The sequence below is a fragment of the Venturia canescens genome, chromosome 9 (assembly GCF_019457755.1).
Source record: "Venturia canescens isolate UGA chromosome 9, ASM1945775v1, whole genome shotgun sequence".
Lineage (NCBI taxonomy): Eukaryota > Metazoa > Arthropoda > Insecta > Hymenoptera > Ichneumonidae > Venturia > Venturia canescens.
Window position 1 is genome coordinate 14,754,758 of NC_057429.1, and position 22,405 is coordinate 14,777,162.

Sequence of the window (22,405 nt, forward strand, 5' to 3'; positions counted from 1 at the left end):
TTGTGAACTTACAGGTTCTTCAACGCAACTCCTGGTCGAATGTTAAAGAATCACGATCTCAGTGATTTTTTTATTGAAATACATCGAGATGAGGAAGAAATAATTAATAAAGCAAAACGACCAACGATTTTAGTCTCTCCGGGATAATGACGCTCGATTTTTTCGATTCATCTCCAGTAAATCGATTCGTGATTTATCCTTTTTTTAAGTAAAAAATTGACCCAAGATATTGTGTTAAAAATTCTTTTTTCACTGTCATTTCATCATTCCAGAATATTATTTTTTCACAGCATTTTCTCTATTTTCATTCCTTTGTTAATATCAGATTTCAATACCCCTCGGATTACTCTTTTTTTATAACTGTCGAACCGGATATCGAATGACACGAAATTTGCAGACACTTTCATCCAAATGATTCTTCAGTCGATGGAAGGCACTCCAGTTTATTTAAGGCATTGAATTATTCTCAGCGATAGTTAGAATTAAGAACTGCGTCAAATCGTTAGATTTCCACAAAAAATGTTTGCTTAAATCCGGATCACTCGATAATTGCCGAGGGTCAATTTACTCACATAAAATGGTTTTATTTCCACGCTTCGGAATCCACCTTCCTCCCGAAGCACGCTTCAATCCTGTCGAAATGCTCTCAAACATCGCACTCTCCACAAAAGCGATTTTAGTCACAATTATTTCTTCCAACATGGAACCAACGACAGTTTTGGTTCTTTTCCACTTTCGAGGATTAAAAATCGAGACAACATTTTTCCTCTCTTTTACTCCCGATCATTGAAATACCTTTCAAAACCGAATAAAAAAAGATTTTTTCCGTTTACCCAGCATAATATCAGATGCCAAGAGGTTTTACATCAAACGACGTCTAAGTAAAGAGCTAAAATAATAAAAACAGAAAAGTGCCTTTTCCGATCATTTGGGAAATCGACCTATACAATTATTGCCATAAAACATAATTTTTTCGAGATGGTGCATTTCAATTTGAGATTTTGCAGATAAAAAAATGATTTTCTTTGCGAATGACGAAGCTGAATCGGCGCCAGCTTATCGCGGATTTCCCGACTATCTTTTTATTATCGTGATGAAGCAATGGAGGGTCGGATAGAAGAGGCAGGGGTAAAAGAAAATCTACTCCTTCTTAAATACACGCTGGGTATCTCGAACATTAGCGAAACTGCATGAATTATATGCGCTCGAATAACTCCTCGGACCTCCGAGTGGAAAGGATCCTCGTGAATACGAGGATTATGAAAGTTCTGTATGTATAAAAGCCTCGCAGACTTCATGGCAGCGGGCCATATCAAACATCAAAGAAGACAACTCTCGAATCTCGCGTAGTGTATTTTGCAAAATGTTGAGTGGCCGCTTGGAAAGAGTTCTTACGAAAGATCGTACTTCGTTTCGTTCATCTCTCATGCCTCGTTAGATGAAAAGTTCTGTCGTCATAGATGCGGATATGAAAATTAGTGTCACTTCATTGCTTCTCGTTTACGATGATTAAAGAACGCTCGCGAATATCGCTCGGGAATTCCTCAACTGCGCGCGCTCTCTTTTCATAAATTCCCTGCTTATTTCCATGCTTCTTCTCAGCTCACGATAAAACAATAAGAATCAATGGAAAAACACCTTTTTATTACTAGAACGAAACGTACGAGCAACGCCGATGTACACGCGATTGTATCGATGATTCGCGCCACTTGCTCTGTTATTTTTACTCACTAAATAGGCGCAGCACGATCTATGGATACTGAGCCGAATAAACACCATTTCAGTTCGGAGAAATCGAGTCCAATTTTTACTAATTGATTGCCTCTTCGCACAAAAATATTCACGAATATAATTTGTTTTCAATGCTCGGTGTTCGCGGCAATTGATTCGCTCTTAATTATCGGTATTTACTTTATTCCAATGTTTTTCACTCAATTTGGCTTTCAAAGAAGATTTTCACAGAATTTAAAATTCTCTGTAAAGTTTTTCAACCTAGCAATGATCGTTCTTGGAACGAAACTCGTATTTTATTAATTAACATTTCGTTTGAGAGTTATCGTTGCAGTCCAAACGATCCAAACTGTTTGAGATTTCACGAATTTCGTTACATCACTTCCTCTCTCGTTGTGCTGCTCAAAGCGAGTATCAAAATTGTTGATCGAATAGAAACTGATGTTATTGGAAAAGTTTTGTCGATTAAACTTCATGCTCTTGCTCGAAATAATCTGGCAGTTCGATCTGAAACTAGCTCGTTCGATCAATAGTTTATAACATTGGAATTATCGAACGAGGAACCGCTGTATTTCCTTGTTTCGAATTCGTTTTTCTCAAATTCTTTTAAATTAGCTATATAGTTAATGCATTTATATATTATTTTATTATTATTACGAAAGTCCATGATTTTTCGAGTGTGTGTCCTGATGATTTATGAAACTCAATTTATTACCAAGTTTTTTAATGTCATTCTGATTTCACTCGCATCGTCCAATCAGCCATACTCTAATATATACATATTGCAACGCTTGCTTACCATTTACCATCGCTTTATGTGCGAGAGGGTTATGTTTGATCATGGATCGACGCAATGTTCGGCTTGACCAGGAACACTTTCCTTCAAACAAATTTATTTTTCCTAGCTTTCTGTTTCTCGGATAAGAACCCTCAGTTCCACTATACAATGAAAACGGTTTGATAGTTCACAAATTCGAATCCGTTCCGTGTTGTTCGAAATTATGCAGCGTTGCCACCTCTACGCAGACAAAACGGCGCAGTAGCAGAAGACGACGACACACCACGTAATTACTCGACTAAATCGACGATTTTTATTTCAATTGTTCGGCAAACCTGTTTGTTTTTTTTTATTTTTTTTTTTTTATTAAAAAATGATTCTTATCATTTTTTTTAACATTTGAGATTTTTTAAAAAAACTCATCTAATCCGGAAAATTATTTATTCGTGGCTCAAGTCTCCGTAAGCTGTGTGCGTTAAATTTCTACTTTTGATCGATTATTTATTGTTATAACGAGTCGATGATGCGCCCAAAAATTTAGCAGGCGTTTCCCTGTGCACTTTAACTATCAAATAAAAAAATATCACGTTTGTATCTAATAATGAAGTTTGCGATGAGTCAACCTTAAAAACGGTCACGAATTACACTCGCGCACTAAATCGTCAGCACATTAATGTTGCATGCCTGCAATTTCCAGTATTGTAAAACCCGGAATTCGAGATCGCGGGCTGTTAGAATTTGGCAGATGTCACTCCTGCTACACGCGGCGGTTTTCGGAAAGCGGTGCTGATCCGACGAGGATGATTCCATTGCGTAAAATGATGATAATTTAACAAGGAAACGAGGAAAATAGCCTGCTGAATTCAAACCCACTAATCGGACAAATTGACGGACGTGAAGGGTCTAAATGAGAATTGCGAGGAAACGATTGCAAAGCTATAATAGTTCGTTGCCATGAACTTTGAATGGGAGGCACGAAAATCCTTCGCAAAATACTCGAATTATTAAGAAAAAAGTTGAACCAAAGAAATTTGAGGCCGGAGTGAAAAGCCAGCACACTCAAAACGACTTTTTCCTGAATCAATAGAATTTTTCACGCGGATTTTTTAGACTGTAGAATCAGGATAAGGACACCGGCAAGTGGAAGTGCCCGCTCGGGAATTTGGCGTTCCAGCCCCAGCCTTTTTTTCCTCAGGGAACTTTCGGACTCGTGTGAAACATATTTTTCAAACGGAACGTTATACGAGATTGGATCACACGGCAAGCAGCGTTTTACGTCTGTATCCCAGCCATAGATCACCGGGTCCACGATTTATATGACTTTTGACCAATGTTTGATGATTTACGAGGAAACATGCTTGGTGGAAAACAAAAAATTCGACGAGTCAGTTCGAGATAAATTTATAGCAATTAATTTCTCCACTCATTTCATTCTCATGAATAAACACAATTAATTTTGTTCATAAAAACATTGAGCCAAAGAGCAGTGAAACGGTGTTCGCTCCTTTTTGTCAGAACGTCCATTCAATGTCTGAACGAACGATAGTAAAATAATTACAGAAAATTTGTTACGAGCAGGAAAGAGTTCGCATGCTTTCGACACACACACACACGTGAGAAGAGAATCGATCATAATGTCCGTTGGTATGGAAGGTTTTCCGCAGCGACGTCTCTTACCATGCGAGTTATTTTTACTCGCCGAATGTCAAAAAGGAGAAACGATCATTACGATTTGTAATGTTACCGCAAAAATGTTGGGTGCGAAAAATCGTGTGTGTGTGTGCAAAAAGGAATTTTATTTTTTGGCAATAAACAACACGCAATACGAGATTTCATATCGAGTGGAAGGCGCAGGCGCAATTCATCTCTGCAGATGTTAAGCACGTCTCCAGGTTGGCTGGAACACAGAGGGCGACCTCGAGAGAGTTTCTCCTTGATACTCCCAGCCTCAGCTTCGGTCCAGGCGCGGGTCAAGGCTCTATTTTGTTGTGAACAGTCCTGCGAAAGCGCTCGAACGAGAAGACCAACTTTTGTATCGTTAATCAACTTGATCCTCGTGGATTGATAACTCAATTTACTCTCCGAGCAGTGAACTCTCTTCAAGCAGCACAGAGACTCGTTGCTTATTTTCATCTCAGCGTCCAGCCGCGTCAGCGCAGTATTACGAGATAAAAAATGCTTTAGAGAATCGAACGAGCGCCTTCGAAGATGATTTTCCTCTTAGCTGAATGGTAAGAATATTGCTAATTAAATAACTCCATATCCTTGATTTTTCTGTCGTCTCTTCCCACCCAGCGTCACTTTTTCCTCGCGCATGACTCACCGTAATGACCTACTCGTAATCATGCTCTCTGCAAAAATCGAACTCAAGGTCACACGACGTCGAGTCTCATGCTGAGATTTCATTGTAACCGAATAATTAGTGGATAGGTCTGGGTTGTTGTGAGCCACGAAATCCAATGAGGGAGAAAGACACGTTTTCTTGGATCGACACGAGCGCCTCGGTATAGGATCAGAAGAGGGGAGATAGCTCGGGCACACGCGAGACATTTCACGCCTAATCGCCACACGCTCCGTCCAATTTTCATTAATTATAGCTGAGTGCTTATCGATGGAAAAATAGAGGGTGGAAAAATCGAACATGATCGAGGGAACGAGTTCAGGAATGAGTCAAATGGGAGTCACTGCAAGTCAAACTGCTTTCAATCTCCTCGAACGTTCTTCCATCTTTTATCCGCCACGCACGGAGGATGAATTCTCTCGAAAATGTTTCATCGTAGCTTCCACGAACGACGCAACGAAGCTGAGCGTACACGCGCGATAAATATTTGCGTGTTATCAGTCAAAAAATATGCGACCACAGCCGTCGGCCAACCCGGCTGGGATCGAGCCGGCTCGTTTTTAATCTCCCCCAATCGAAATCCGAGTGTTTGCTCAATTTCGATGAAAATATTTTCCTACGTTGCCAATAGCTGCACTGTTTATATTCAACATCTGTACAGGGAGAGTGTGTACGCGGCTCGTGTTTCAACCAAGCACGTAGAGTCCTATGAAGCTACATTCTCCAACGTCGTAGCACGGAATGTATCAGCAGTAAAACGAGTCTCGTGCCACCTCGAGAGAGGCAGTCTCACGAGGATATTCCACCGGTGCACATATCGCCGGGTACAAGTTCCTTTTTTACAGACGAAAAAATGAATTACTTTAATTAAAATATGGAGAAAAATAAAACGAAAATATTTACTCGAAAAATAAATGATCGAATTTTCTTCCGACCTGAAATTTCGCGCTGAAACCAAAATCTCTCGAGTAATTAAAATTTAATTGAGTTTATCAATGATGTTGAGTACTCGGAATGAGTAATGAGTGATTGATGGAAAGCCTTTCGCGATCCAAAGTGTTCCTCACGGACACTCAAGATCTCGTTTATATTTATACGCGCCTAGCATCCACTCTGTAGGCATAAAAAAAGTCGGCGAATGCTCGAGTTCATCGGTATGTGTGACCAGCTCGAGCCGCTCGTACAAAGCTAAGTAACGCACCAGTCGTTCATAAACAGCGGTGATTGTCAGTGTTGCGCGAGCCACGACGATTTCACTCTGGCTCGGTCGCGTATTCAATTTATCGCGTATCGAACCGCTAATATTGTGCGTAAATACGATCGAAAATGAGGGAAAGAGATAAATTATTGGGATTTAAATGAACTATCGGGCTATTTGCGACTGCATCAAATTCGTTAATCGCACGTTTGATCGAATGACTCGCTATTGAATAATATCGATCGGGAGAGTTTTGACGTTCAACGCATTTGGAGGCATTGATAGAGGCGGTTTGACTCAGTGTTTCAATGTGCGATTTTCATCATTTTTGTGACAAGATCTGAATCATCGTTAGCTCTTATCGAGTGTGTTGCATGACAGTGCGTGAGGTCTCTGTAATATCAGGACGCGCGTATCTCTACGAATAACATAAGAAATAATAAAGAAAGCGAAAGTTAATTTCGCTAGTAATTAATATTTCAAAGTGGTTCACCTCCGGCTCCGATTCCGATCGGAATTAAAAATCGTTGTTTTATTGGAAGGAAGCAAGCGGAGTTGCAAAGAGGTGAGTAAAAATATTAAACGAGGTCACAGTGAGAAGGGAATCTTGCCATTTTGTTTTCTTAATTACATTTTTTCAGTGGATTGATGCGGCGCAATATCATTCGTCCGCGTTCTTAGCAACGAATTGTAACAACCTTTCACAATTCCATTTTGTTTTATTGCGCGCAGTGGACGCGAAGGAACAATAAAAACCACGTGACACTGAACAATCGCTTCGGATTGTCTCGTCTCTCGTTCACAGTCTTCTGCTCTCAACGGCCGTGTCTTTTTCATAAAATAAGCTCGACGTGCGGGCTCCAATATTTTTCAGGCAAATGGCGCGAAATTATTCATCGCTCTGCATGGCACATTCGCTCATATATTTTCAGCCGAATATTTGCGAGGCCGAATGAGCTGGATATAGAATACGAAAATTTCGTAGAGACGAAATTAACCGAAAGTTTTTGAGTAAACGAAAGCCTGTGAGCCGCGAGCGTTTCGAAGCGAAAGATCACTTGCGAAAGAACCTTGCAAAAAACGTATGCGACATTTAGCAGAATCAAGCCGCCGCATAAATCCTACTTCGTGACAAAACATACGTTCGGTTATTTCAACGTTTTTTGGACGGAAATAAAAAAACGTATTCAGCGCAGTTATCGTTCCAGCGAGACTCTCCAATAATTACAACTGCATTGGTTATTCATCCATCATTTTCTTCATTCCACCGCGATAAGAAAAACATCGAACCGTTCAAACAGAATGAATTATTCAATCAATTAAACCCCCCGGCGATGTAAATTCATTAATTAACGTCAAATCTTCTTACGATTTTTCCCCTGGAATTTCGATCTGATAAATTTGCAGAAGAATTATTGGAATAATCCCTTCGAATGAAGAGAGTAAGGGAAAGAAGTATAATGTAAAAATCAACGATGGCAAATCTCGCAGCAGAAAGGGAGCGTAAAGAACAGACTCGAAGAGTTTTCTCGCAGAGATCTCCCGGCCGGGGATCTTTACGGAGAGGGTTTCAACGACCTCTCTTTGTTCCGCTTCCTTTTTTTCTTTCTCCGTTACGCTCTTTTCCTCTCTCGCTAACCAAGTATATACACGTATACTTAGGTAGAGGCGCCGTAACATCCGCGCAGTGAAAATGACCATCGCCGCGTCTTCTGTTGCCGGGAATTCCAAGAGGAAAAAACGCTCCGCCGGTTCAGTTTCATTCTGCGAACTTTCATGCTACAGAACACATATGAATTTTTTCCCCTCCGTTTCCCTCACGTGCTGTACATACAGGCTCGATCCCTTTGTGCGCTTTAATCCCGTTGCACGGACCGTCGCGAGATCACGTTTCTCTCTCGAGTCCCAGAATTATCCGGGCTTTTCATCCTCGTCAACGTTTGACTTATGCAACTCGTGAAACGGACTCATTTATTTTTGTCACGACTATTTCTCGGAGGCTCAACCGCGGCCGCGCTCTCACTCGTTACGTTTTCCAAGAACTTATTCGAGGATTGACGCCTTTGATACGGAGCAATTAAGTCTAAGCGCTGCCCGTGAAACGTGCGGGCGTAAATCGATACCGTCATCCAATCAGTTTGCGTGAGTCATTGATTTATTTTTCATTTCGTACGCCGGACAAGGAAAAATGGCACGAGACAACTTCCGTTGCAATGTTTCTCAACGGCCATCGATCGGAGCTTCCAATTAAAATCGATCCCTTGCAATAACGCACTCGAGCAAGATCGAAAAAGCACCTCCGCGATCATGAGCTCCCGAAGAACTTATTTTCGAAAATATAAATTGCCTTTTCAACCTCTCAGTCGAGCTGGTTTTAGTGATTTTCTTCGATTCAAACGTTTCCGACGATCAGTGAATGTACCACGCTGAGATCCGACGAGCCAATGACACGGACAGCCGAGCACTCGCTTTGGATGATTCTACTGATTCGTCTAACGAGATATTCCGCCCACGAGTAATTACAGGAAAGCGAAAACGCTATCGGTCATCCTTATACATATTTCAGCCTCGTCCGCGCGCACGGTCTTCCAACATCTCAATACATGTATGTAAACTATAATATACGCAATTTGGTCTCGCGTTGACCAAAAACCGCATTGGATTGTCCGTGAACGATTCACGCGTATGAAATGGTCTCTTGGTTGAGCGAATTGAGGTCGCAGCCACAGAAATTGTCTATATACAAATGGATCTGAACGTACAGGGTGTCTCACTTTCCACCGAGGCAAACGGTTAATTGTTTTATCGATTAGATGCATCGTCAAGGGGTGCAAATTAAATGCGTATGACCATCGAAATATTATGAATCATTATCAAAAATAACTAATTTTCGATCAAACTCAATATTTGCTCTGGAAACCCTGATCCCGGGGCATCGAAATTCATGAAAAAAAAAAAAAAAAAAAAAAACATTTAATGTTGCTGAATGAACAATAATTTTGACGCCAGTGCATCGCCCCTCGAAACTGCACCTCGATTCAACTCTCTACTGATAATCATTTGACTTTTGGGTACTTTTGTCTCGATTTTTAGTCGGCTCACCGCCTCACGATGACTAACGATCATGAAAATTAACGATGTCACGCACGCTTGTCACGTGCCCTGGAACAATGGCTGGAACTAAGCTCATGGAGCATCGAATTGTCAAAAAAGGCGTAGCATTTGAAACAAGAAATTCCGTTTCTAACGAGAACATGCAAACGGGACCGTTCCATGACCTTTTTCGATGTGCCGTCACGCGCAAACTACTGGAAATAGAAGATTTTAGTTTATAACTTTTATGTAGGAAATTTGATGCCCTACAAGATTGGTTCTAAGCACTTTTGCTCTATCTTCAGTCGTTTAGAAAATATGGCCGATTAAAGGCCGCTTCGATCACCAACAGCCCAAGAGGCAACGATTCCAATGAAATGATACTCGCCACTCGGAATTTAAGCTCGAGTCAGGTTCACAGAGTAGACTGGGACACCCGGTAGAGCCATTAGCTTCCCATACATACATTCAAATAAATATCTCTATAGGAATACATGAAAATAAATCCAAGTGTGGCAAAACCTGTGTTTGACACCTCGAATTTGCATTGAACCGCCATACTTGTTGATCAAAGGATAAACATGTGGTAACGTGCGAATAGCCCGATTACCATTGCCAGCGGCTTTTATTACGATTGATACAATGCGACTCGATGAGCTTTACAAATGGGATTATGTAACACATCGAGAATTTCTATCGAGCCTCAACCATGCTGAAATTCAATGTAGCCCTTGATTCAATCTAACGCGATACAGAAAGAAAGAGCACATTCGTGGAGCCCGTTGCATGGGATCGTCAATTATGTTGAGACTCTCTCACCGGGTTGAGCACTCTCGACATTTCTCAAAGCCAAGACTCCAATTGGTCGATAACCAAGTTCAACGCAATTTCGAGCTGAAGATTTCTGTTTACGACATTAATATTCGAAGTCGTCCCTGGATATTTCATAAAATCAGTGTTCGAGCTCGAGAAGTATATTTCGGGAGAAAAGAGACATCACTGATTTCCTGGCATAGAATCCTCGCAACTTATTCGATTTAACAAGTATTTGGATCGGAAGTGAATAGCGAAATTTGGAGATTGAAAAAGGCTCGAGAGGACGGTTTCAGCGTCATCCGACGAATGCGAATCCGCCAATTAATAGGTCGACCATTTCCACGTGCTCTTTTTATCCCGTTGAACGAGATGCGAGAATAATTAGCATTCGTGTTCACTCGTAACGCATTTAACGTAAATTCATTAATTAAGAGCTCACTCGAAAACGCATTAGCGAGAGGGACTTCTGCGAAACAAGCTCTCCCATCGTGTGAACATCTCTCTCTCTCTCTCTCGCTCGAGATCATATCAAAACTCTACGAAATAATATGCTCCGCTCGTCGCGTACGCGAACTTTAGGAGTGGCCCTGTTTCGTGATATTAAACTCAAAGTGTGTGAATATTATTATTACGCAACGCCAGCTTATTCTCCATCACTAATTACTAATTCTGCTCACAAAACTTGAGCGTTGATAAAGATTAATTTTGTTTCGTTTTTTTATCATTTTTTATCGCATTCTCCTTTTATACGAGCGAAACTTACTCGTCATTGTTATTTATATAACTCACGAATATTTCCTTCTCTCAGAACCCAACGTGGAAAACGGAAAACGTATACCGTTAACGCGCCAGGTCCGTTGTTACCTTCGGTCCATAATCCCACTCGAGTGCGTTCACGGGAGCATGGAGGTAGGCTCGAGTACACACTTCTCAAAATGCATGTGTTTAGCAGCTGAAAAAGACAATCCGCGCGCCCAAAATAATGACACTCCATAAATACAATTACTCATTAATTTCCATTATTATTTCACCATCCCCTCGATTAGACGGTATTTAATTCGTGAAGATTTCATTTTTACAATTTTATTAAATAATGCAATCCCCAGCAAACCCCATTCCGGGCTACACATGCCACTGAATAATCCAATCTAGGAAAATTCGGCTATGGAAAATCTGACCCGGAAAATTCGACCTCGGAAATTGCTCGCCCAGAAAATCCATCCGGAAACCAAAAAGAACGAATAACTGTACCCAAATGAAAGTAAAAAACTACTCAATCGAACCCCAACGGGTTTATAAATCAGCGTCATATTCTCCCCTACATTTTTCGTGATCTGTCGGAGCCTCTGCCTCCCCAGGCCCCGTGGCCGTCTGCGAACACGGAAATTAAGCAATTCGAGTCATTCGATGACAGTGCAAATGAAATTTTCCACGAGTTTTTCCAATCGTCAGGCATTCGTTGGAAAAATGGCGAAAGATTTTTTTAAGTGATTTCCCAACGTTGTTTCGAACTAAACAAAACTCATCGTTGATTACTCCCCACCGTATAATCACCAGCATAAATATCTAAAATAGTGAGATTTGGACTCCGATAATTGTAACGAGTTCGTAGAGCATAAGGGCAGCCCTCGACTCAGGGGAAGCGAGGACGGGGGTAGGATTCAGGGGAGAAGCCTGCTGCGTTGGGTACGGTAAATATACGTCGAAAAAAGGGCAGGTGTTGGTAAAGTTTTGTCAGGAAATAACGACCCAACGTTACCTGTGGCAATGCCGCCCTCTTTATCTGTCTTGCGAGGCTTGTTCCCTCTGCAGCTAAAACTTCATTCGTACGTTAAACCTGCGAGGAGATACTCCATTTTTCGGTTGACTATCGAGCGACAGCAGACGAAATTCGCTGTGCTGCGCAGGAAAAAAAATTATTTTCAAGAGGAATGTGGAAGGTTTGAGGAAATTTGGACGTTTTTTTCTGGTGCTCGAAGAACCGGAGTGCGTTGACAGTAACGGAGAGTGGATTATTTTGGGAAGTGATAAAAAAAAATCGTCGTACGATGGCTGCTTCCAACGGTGAGTGAATTTGGGGAGTTTGATCAATTGTGCGGACGCGACAGTTCCAACGTCGTCGTGTGTCTTCTATAATTCTTTTTAAAAACGTACCGAAGCTGGTTGGACAGCAGCGTACGATGCTTCGTCGAAGCTGCGATTATTCAGGTGCATGCGTCCCGCGAGCGGATGTCGAGAATCGAATTCCACGGCTAACATTTTTTCTTTGTTCTCAATACACTCGTTTAGTGAAACAATGACGGTTGAGAGCCGTTTATTTTCCAAACACGCAACGTTTTTCTTCTCCATTTCAATTATCCAACGGTGCAAATTATTCCGAGTTTTTTTTTCTCTCTTCGTTGAATAAGCAATTTTACAAAAGTTGCTTTTTTCCTTATTTCCATTGGACCGGAGCGTTGAAATACTTTTTAGTCCCATGAAGTTTTTCCAACATGACTTTTTTCATGAATATTTCAAACGATTGTAAAATGAAATGAATTCAAAGCAAAACTCCGTCGAATCTCGTAATGACATTTCCGCTCACGGATTCCTTTTCGCGAATCGCTGAATTTATGATTTTACAACGAAGATCGATCGCCGTGGTTATTTTGTAATGAAAATTATACCGTTCTGAACAAATCGAGTTAGAATACCAAGATTTTCTCAACGGGCGTTTATCCGTAGCCCGGATGTATACGGGCGGTGATAAAGAGCCAGCCGTGCGGTGCCAACACCGTCGCTATTCCTCGCGTGCTCTCGTAGCTCTGTCGATCATAAAAATTATAGTATTGCAACTACTTTCCCGTATTACAGATACGTATATAGGGAACGTATCAACACCAAGTGGTCACGACACTTTGCACTCGTCCTACACTCGTGTTTATTGTGATACAGACCCTCGCAAAATTTTCATTTATTCCGACCAAGGACGAGCACGTCGAATAACATTTTATTATTTTAGATTTCTTATCAAATTTCGTATTCAATCTTTATTGACAATGATTTATTCAATTTTAAAATCAGTGAGCAATTCAATTTTCTCAATAATTATGAATTTCCAGTTTTTCCATCGCTATACATGTTCGATAAAATCTCGAGATTGGACGATTTTTTCGAAAATCTACAGCACTGTAAATGAAGAAGTATCATTAAGGGGGCTCGTGGATATAAATTTCGTTTTTTTCGAATTTGACGACTTTTCGATTTTGACGAATTGTGGAAGATCCTGTAGCACTCAAGCTACCGATGTTGGAGAAACATTTTCCGTGATCTTTTGACACACATCGCTCTCGTCCAAGGCTCGCGAATATGTTTTTCTTTCCGTATACACATATATCGTTGTATTCTCATTTTTCTAAGGACTCGAACGCCCTAGTTTGTCTGCTGGCACAGGTTAGTAGGCGCACCATGGGGACCGACAATGTGTGTCAAACGATCTCGTAACGCGATTGTGTGGTTTTATTTTTCCTCTCTATTTTTTTCCGACGATAATACGTGAAAGCACGTGAACGTGTTCGTGTGTACAAAAGTACCGTGGGGCTTGTCAAATTGATGGAAGGTTATAATTGAGGAAATTGTTGCTTTGCTGGTGCGGAGCCATCATTTTCCTTGTCGATTTATCGATCTTTTTCCCATCGATTTCAACGATGATACAAAAATGACAGACAAGGAAACTCTCAACCCACTATCCTGGCCTCTAACGAAAAACTCTGCAACTTTATCAGCGAACGAAACAGCGAATCTTTGATTTATTTATTCGAAGCTTCCGTTCACGACTCTGACATCTCCATCGGCATCGGATGAGCCGATAAACTCTCGAGGAAAACGTCGAACACTGTGAATGTCGAGGTTCCAATTAATCTCCTAATTAAGAGGGTGGCGAAAATTATTCTGACCGAAGCGAAGAACGAGGCCGCGTCTCCGATGTGTGTCTACGCTCACAATTCGAATCGAGACGTACCACGAGACCTTGACCAACAAAAACATTGTGAAACGAGTAAAGCGCCTTGCGGAGTGTCTCTCAGGCCAAGCGTGTCGTAACAACAATACGAAAATTCGACAAGAGGTTCTCTCGAAACGCGAGACAATGTGTTTCGTAAAAAATATTATTCAAGCATGATTCACACGCAGCCGCCAAAGCCGTCGAGTGGAACTCGCACGTCTTCGGTTTATTCGTCCCTGCTCGTTCCTTTTTAGAGAAACACTCCGTCGTGATGTCACGTGTAATGATCGATTCGTTTGTTTTCCATAAAGATCGTCAGACGAATAAGTTTTTCGAGGAAAAAAGCCTCTTTCGTTGTCTTCTGCGCAGCCACTCATCAAATTGTCTATCATAAAAAAAATATTCCCCAACGCCGTGTTTATCCATGCAATAAAAATAAAAAGTCGTATTCACTTGAGATTATTGGCTTTTTTAGAAGGTCTTTTAACTCGGAATAGAAGAGGAAACAATTTCGGGTTTTAAAATATTAATCAGACCCCAATGTAGCAACGAATTTCCGATCTCTGATCCCTCTTCGTAGATTTAAACTCCGTCGAATCGTGATCGAATCTACTTTCAGCTTCGACAGAAAAAAAAATCGTTACTTCCAACTTTAGTATGAACTGCGAATCGTTCCTATTGGCATTACATCAGTGATAAATACTGAGAGCTTGTGAAACGGAAGATAAAAGACGAGATATCATCGCCCTAATATTTCTCCTCATTTATGATTCAGAATTGCTATTATTTTCGTTCGCCTCCACGTCCATACGTAACGCGGATATCCATGATACGTCTCGTAAATCATTTTTATTATGGACACAGACATGCGTGTCGTGTGTCTCCTTTCTCAGGACGAAACACGATATACTTGCATAATCGTCCGTTATAATCGAGCGTCCATTTATACAAACTTCACAAAGTAATAAAAAAACGATCGCATAGCTTCGGCTCCTCTGCAGTCAGATACATCGCAGCTATTCGTACCCATGTATATATGCGCATACGAGAAACATCGCATCGCGAAAGGCAACGAGCGCATCGATGCTCCGCCGAGATAGGATTATAACGGGGTAAAAACACCACGTTGCTACGGACACAGACCGCTCGAAGTGCATCATTATACAGGGCCCCTATTTCGAACTAGCGATACGAAACTTTTAACATTTCTCAAATGATTTTTTACGTGCAGGACGAAAACTCCTCGGTGATCGAATTATTCTAATTGAATTCAATTTCAATGAATCGTAGACGGATTTTTATCAAAATTTTTTTCCTATTTATTTTGAATTCATAATTTTCGGAAAAAACTGTTTTTTTTTCCTGATTGTGATTCCTCCAATTTATTCGTAGCTCAGCCTCGGCCTGTTTCGATTGAAAAATGAATTTTTTTCTTCATTTCTCCCTACTCGATAAAAATGATTTTCCAGTCACGCTACTGTCGTTGCATTCGCGAAGGAAAACTCTCGACTAATGGGAAGTCGACGTAATTCGATGATCCAGGTTTACGGTGTTTTGGGCCGAGTGCGAGACGAAATATTCGGCTGAAAAAGCCCATAGACGAAAATTTCGTAGCGCATAGAGATAAGTCAGTACACGTCCATGTGGTGGATACTCGCACGAGAGACACAATCGCGTGTCCACGAAGTTTGTTCGATGCCGGATCGATTCTCTTCCCCCAAGACTGATGCTCGACTGAATAATGAGATACACGAGATTCACCGTACAATGAAAGGACTAACGTACTCGCTGAATTTGCATGAGAAGCAATATAAATTGGAATAATGAAAAGAAAATAAAAGTGGCGTTTTTTATGCTACTCCGAAGAATCGATTCTATCTTTGGGCTCGAGAAATTCATGCAAAATCATCAATTATTCAGAATTATTCATTGAAAAAAAAACAATTCCAACTCCACTCGGTCCATTTTTATTTCCCAGCAAATTTCGTCGTCCCAAATCGCATGTTCGATCATTTTTTTATTGCTTCAGGTAAACTAACGAAATTATGCAATAATCAGTCGTTGATTTTTCATTTCCCACGTCCTCGTTTTCCAAATCGAGTAAATCGCGCAAGAAAGTTAACGAAAAACCGAATTTCGTTACGATTCGTTAAATTTGGATATCGAAAAATGATCTCAGCTCGAAACAGCCTTCATTAGTTATTGATCGTTCATTTTTATCAAATTATACAGAAACTGGTTCTGGTGAGGCGACCGAATGTACCGACGGACATCAAGCTGAAAAGGCATCGAGACGCTTTCGGATATCCTGCCTGACGAATCGACTGCTCATTTCCAAAATGGGCTGCTGCGGATGTTCCGAAGAAACGGTCTCTAAGGTAGTGCCAGTGGTAAGAGAATTCACGTTGTAAAATAGTACGAGGGAGCACTGTGTGTTTTTCCATCGAATTTACCTTCACGCGATTGAATTAAGGATGTTTGGTACAGGCTTACAATGTCGCCATGCTAAACCATGCTAAATACATAAAAAATTTCAAAATGATCAGAATTTTATAAAATTTGATGAACGCATATTCTTCAGTGCCAAATTTGACAATACAAATTTTTCAAGATTTTTCTTCTGTACAGTTATCGAGTAATTGATCACTAAAGTTCACGTGTATAAGAATAGCGTTCCGGGCATAAGAAATCTGCTTTAATGCGTAATTACTCGATAACTAAGGAGAAGAAAATTTTGAAAAAATTTGTGTTTTCGCACTTGATGTTGAAGAACATTATCACGAAATTTGATAAATTTCTAATTATTTAGACTTTTGTACCAAACATCGTTAAAAGTTTATTTTTTTCCTTCAACGAAAATCGCACAATTCCCTCGTTGACGTGAATCCTTGCACCACAATAATAGCGATAGGATTCTAAATCGAAATCGCTGAGCAAGATGTATTCTTGATTCAATTCATTTATAATGGGATTTCAAATGGTTCGACTTTTCAATGTCCTTCATTTTTTCATATTTGTGCTATTTCGAACGGTGATAATCCGTTGTCGGTCTCACTGACACTACCGATTTTGACACCTTCCAAAGCAGTCGACGAGCTCCACATTCACACAGTGGAATAAACCTTTCACGTGTGTGTGTGTAATAATGAAAGAACCTTCAGTATTTTTGGTTAGGAAGTTAAATTTTCGTCGGCTGTCACTCGGCTTCTTATTTTCATTTTCCAAATTGAATTCGCTCATCGAGGGGAATTATTTGACGCTGTCTCTTCGTATTTCAGACACCCGACCAAGAAGAACCGTCTTTGGGCGACACAGAAAAGGTATTTACGACCGAAAGATCGTGCACCGACGTCATAGCTCTGCTCGTTCTGATTCTCCTTATCGGCGGTTTTGTAAGTTACGAGTTGGGCCCGTTAAAATATTAAAATTACGTAATTTCGGCTCGTTTTCTTCGATTATAATGAGGCTACGTCGACATTGTTTTTCAAGGGATTTTTCCTCGCGACTGCCATCAAGAAAGGCGATATTTATCGGGTAATCAATGGTTACGATAATTGTGCAAACGTCTGCGGCCGGAAAACGCCTCCGGTGAAGGATCCGCTGTTCGACTGTCCGAGAGTCGACAAAACTAACTATCCGTGAGTTCAAAATCGCTTTTGCGAATGAATTTTTCAATATTCGAAACGTTTTTTTGTGATGTTTGTGTCCAGTTACCTGCTCGTGAACGTCGACAGCAATGGGGTCAGGTCGAGGGAATGCGTCGTCAATTGCACGTCTTCGGCAGACCAGTGAGTCGATCGTTTCGATGATCCAGTAAGAATAAACGTCGAAATGAAAATTCGTCAACGTTTCTAATCATTATTTTGGGCACTGTTCCAGCATCGCGTTCCTCAATCGATGCGTACCGAAAAAAATAACGGAGAGTGCCAATTCGGTCATCAAATCTTTAGGGCTTCAGAGCTTTTTTTACGTGAGTTGAAATGAGAAAATTTTTCAAGTTTTTCGCGAACGCGGATGACAGAATAAAAGTGAACAATTGCAGGAGGCTTCGCGTGACTTGAGCATAGCTTGGAGGGAATTGATTTACCTGTTGCTGATTGCCCTTGGTACGTCCATACCGGGAAGCTCGTTTCCCTCGAATTTCGATTCGTAAACAACTTTTCATCACTCGCAATAACAATTTCGTTGTTTTCCTGCAGCTATTTCGCTCGGTATCCTCATAGCTTTTCGTTACATCGTACAGTGGGTCATTTACATAGTTCTCACAAGTGCGGTCGTCGTTTCCATCGGAGGGACAATTTACCTTTGGTATATGACAAATCGAGCAACCGATCGATCGATAATCGTTTCTCAGTTGAGATTAATAAAATAAATTAACAGTTATAAATTGACAATTATTTTTCGATCGAATAGCCCTTTTTATATGGAGGTCGAAAGAACCTTTTATTAAGCAACGATTCATGCTTTCAGGCTCGCTTGGTGGCAAGAAAAGAAAGCCGTTACTTCTGGATTGATTCACGAAGAAGATGCGAGCGTTACATCTTACATGACTTACGCGATTGTTATGAGCGTCGTGGCCGTAAGTTTTCATTGGATCCATCCTAATTCTCCGCTCCGGTTGCTCATTTGAATCTTTGATTGCGAATGGCTTTTCAATTTTCGCACGTTCTTGTTCAAGGTCGTGGTCGTGCTCGTCGTGCTCGTAATGAGAAAACGAATCGCGCTGGTGGTCCAGCTCTTCAGAGAAGCCGGCAAGGCTGTGTACGCGATGCCGGCGCTCTTGCTCCAGCCGATTTACGTAAGAATTTGTATTCTTTGGACGAAAATAATTGAGACTGGAGGCGGATTTTTTCATTCGAAAATCTACGAAACGAACGAGCCAAGTCTGAGTGCTAACTATTCCTTCGAACTTCCCTGCGATAAAAAATCTTCTCGATTTGGTCGCTTTGTAATTATTCAGTTGATTGGATCAAGGGGGAAGTTGGAAGTTTTCGATTCCGACTTTTTTTCAACGAATGATATTTTTCCTTGACAGACGTACTTGCTCGTCGGCTTGTCGTTCATTGCTTGGATGTACTTCATCCTTTGGATCGAGAGCGCTGGTGACTTATATAAAAACAGGAAGGGCCACTTCCACTACAAGAAGGATCCTATAATCATAGTAAGTAAGAAAATGCACGTGAATAAATAAAAGGGGAAAAAGACTCCAATTTAAAGAGGATTTTCCAATTTTAGAAGTGATTAAATTCGTGAAATTGAAAAAACAAACACACTTTTGGTTGGAATACATGTCGTCCGGAGCAAACGACTCATTTGCAGTTCATTAAGCTGTCATCAATAACGTACAACGAAATCATTATTTTTTTTTTCTCCAAGTATTTTGATCCAGTTTTTTTCTACCACACGAAATATGATTTATGATTTCAGACTGCCAGATGGTACAATCTTTTTATGTACTTTGTGATGTGTGAATTTTTCCTGGGTTGCCAGCACATGGTCGTAGCAGGTTCTGTGGCGCGTTGGTTCTTCACCAGGTAAAGCGATCAATCATCTTCAAACTCGATTATCATTTAATTGGAACGGGGCACGGTGAGCCAGTTATCGTTTTTGTGTACATTTAGCTCTATTCAAAAAGGACTATTTCATGTGAAACGACTTTGGGGTGATGACGAAACTGATGGATGCAATTACTCGATTATTTGTACGGGCAAATTATGTGTTGCTGGGATTTGATTCGTTTAAAACACTCGTCGAATCAACGTTCAAAGTATCGGGGACAATTATTTTTGAAAATTTCTTATTATTCCCAATTACATGAATTCCGATCGTTCGGTCACGTAGTATTATTCTCGCTTATTTGAAATAGAAACAACGCGAATATTCGAACGAATACTTGGGAGATAAATTCACTTTTCATCGCAACGATCTCATTAATGTTTCATTTATTCGCGCAGGGACAAGAAGAGACTCTCGCTGGCAGTGACTCGGAGCACAGCTACCCTGGTGCGCTTCCATCTCGGTACCGTGGCCTTCGGCGCAATGGTTATCGGATTAGTACGTTTGATCCGAGCTATATTTGCCTTCATACAAAAACGCTTAAAAGGCATTGATAATGACTGTGCGAGAGGAATTCTCTGGTGCTGTCACTGCTGCCTCTGGTGCTTCGAATGTGCGCTCAAATTTCTCACGAGAAACGCTTACATCGAGACTGGTAAATATTTCGAGTTTTATGTTTTATTGTAAATATTCGGCGATTTTGGTCAACTTTTTAAAGCCTTATGTGCACTTGTGATAAATCGAAAATTTTTTTATTCGACGATATTCTTCACGTACAATGTCTTTAAACGCGATTATCTCAGGATCGACTTTTTTTAAAAATACCTTTGCGGTGGGCACGATTACTAAAAAACTATTAATCCGACCCATACGAAATTTATACCACTTATTTATTATAACAATAGCTAAGGCCTGGACGGAGGATTTCGTGATTTGTTGAAAAAACGATTGTAACGAAACAACCGAAAATTCAGCACCTCAGAAAATGAATTTTTTGTTAAAACGGTCGCCATTTTTTTCTAAATCAAAATTTTTACAAATCCTTCCTCCAGGCCCGAGCTATTATTGTAACAAATAAGTGGTATAAATCTGGTATGGATAGGATTAATAGTTTTTTAGTTATCATGTCCAAGTGATGCTCAAAAAAGGTGCTACTCGAACACAGCTGGAGTTGCGCCGTTTAGAGGAATTTTTTGATGAAAAAAATTGTACGAGTAAACGAACGCGTGTACTAATGAACGTCGTTCACAGTTTTTCAATAAACATTTATTCTCTTGTCGAAAAAAAATCAAGAAAATCACGTTTTTTCGCCAGCTCCAAGTGTATCTAAGACCTTAAGAGATTCTTCGCAAATTATTTTGTCGCAATTATTTCTCATTATTTTTCCATTGAACTTTCAGCTATTTATGGATGCAGCTTTTGTTCCGGCGGAAGAAAAGCTTTCCAAGCACTCTCCAGCAACATTCTTCGCGTAGCAGCGATCAACAGCGTCGGTGACTTTGTCCTCTTCCTGGGAAAAGTCCTCGTCGTCGCCCTGACCGTTGTTTCCGGCGTTTACATGATCCAGGTATCAGTCGATTCAGAATTTCGATGAAACTCCGTTGATTCTATGCGATTCGGTGTATTATTTATGGGGAATGTTTTCCAGAAGAAACACGGACTGCATCATCCTTGGGTACCGATCACGTTGGCCGGTATTTTTGCTTTTCTGGTAGCTCATTGTTTCATTTCGATTTACGAGGTGAGCAAAGCTTTTCTTAGCCTTTCGCAGACCCGGAAAATTCGTTTGGATGATTTTCAAAGTCTTTTTCTTGCCGCAGATGGTTATCGACACTATTTTCCTCTGTTTCTGCGAGGATTGTGCAAAGAACGACGGGATCAGTCGCCCGTACTACATGAGCCGTGGGCTCATGGTGAGTGGAAACAAAAATTATCGATCGCCCAGGATGCGTTGCATCTTCGAGTGAAAAAAAAATTCTTTAATTTGTTTCTTCCCCGGCCAGGAATTCGTGGAGAACAGCAAAAAAGCTTTACGTCATTTGGACCAGGAGAGAGCGACGAGCCCCTCGTAACCCTGAGACCGATGAGAATCATTTTAACCGAGAGAAATGAACTAACAGAAATAAGAGACTGCTCGTGACTCGATTCCCAAAACGCTCCTCCAAAGTTTTTCGAACGCCGAACTTGCAGGCGAAGCATGAAAGAATTGATTTATTTGTAATTATTATTATTTCATAAGATCGTGTATGACTGCTTTATTTAGTTTGACATGATTTTTGTCCGGATCTCGAAGTACCCTTCGGTCGTAATGATCGAAAAATTCATCGATGAAAATGGAAGGGAAAAAGGCGGACGAACGTCCAGAGTGGTTGAAAAAAAACAACATTTTTTCGTGATTCAAAGATGAGGCGAGAAAATTTCAGTTTCTCGTTGAGATACGTTGTGAAAGAACTTCCATCGTTGATTATTTAGGCTTAGTTATTCCGAGTTTATAATTCTCGTCGCTGCGAATTCACGAACGAACGAAAAAAAAGCTTTTTCATTGCGTCAATTAGAAGAAAATGAAAGAAAACCCCGATTGTGTTTGATGAAGGAACGACGATTCCTTGTTGATTTTCGGTATCGAACCCGAGCCACAACAGCCGTTCAGTAATTATACAATTCGTACAATTATCGAAATACGTTCCTAGGCTTTTATGACATTCCTGATAACGCCTCTGTTATCGTGACAAATTGTAACGCGTCAATCGCTTTACGCTGTACATCTCGCAACGAAATATTTTTCTACGTCATCGTAAAGTGTAATTATTGCTGTGAGAGAAAATAAAGCATTTTTTAGAAAGAACCATCGAACCAGGCATTTTTTTCCTCCCAATTTCCATTAGTCACGGTATTATCGTTTGTCTCAAA

General features: G+C 40.6%; 1 protein-coding gene across 4 annotated transcripts; it reads left to right on the forward strand.

The window, feature by feature from the left end:
- The first annotated feature begins 4,448 nt into the window (after positions 1 to 4,448).
- LOC122415587 (choline transporter-like protein 1) lies at positions 4,449 to 22,340 on the forward strand. Of its 4 annotated transcripts, none has more exons than XM_043427842.1 (18): positions 4,449 to 4,740; positions 4,933 to 6,613; positions 16,172 to 16,329; positions 17,218 to 17,331; positions 17,429 to 17,577; positions 17,650 to 17,727; positions 17,819 to 17,909; positions 17,982 to 18,045; positions 18,139 to 18,247; positions 18,410 to 18,518; positions 18,618 to 18,737; positions 18,975 to 19,100; positions 19,367 to 19,473; positions 19,894 to 20,150; positions 20,896 to 21,062; positions 21,147 to 21,236; positions 21,316 to 21,408; positions 21,499 to 22,340. In XM_043427842.1, exons 3-18 carry the CDS (start codon positions 16,279 to 16,281, stop codon positions 21,565 to 21,567), a joined length of 1,794 nt encoding a protein of 597 aa, XP_043283777.1. In that variant the 5' UTR covers positions 4,449 to 4,740; positions 4,933 to 6,613; positions 16,172 to 16,278; the 3' UTR covers positions 21,568 to 22,340. The 4 variants fall into 4 exon arrangements, with proteins under 4 accessions (XP_043283777.1, XP_043283776.1, XP_043283775.1 ...); XM_043427840.1 differs by having other exon boundaries at positions 4,451 to 4,740; positions 21,144 to 21,236; XM_043427843.1 differs by having other exon boundaries at positions 4,451 to 4,740; positions 16,172 to 16,317; positions 21,144 to 21,236.
- Positions 22,341 to 22,405: the final 65 nt, after the last annotated feature.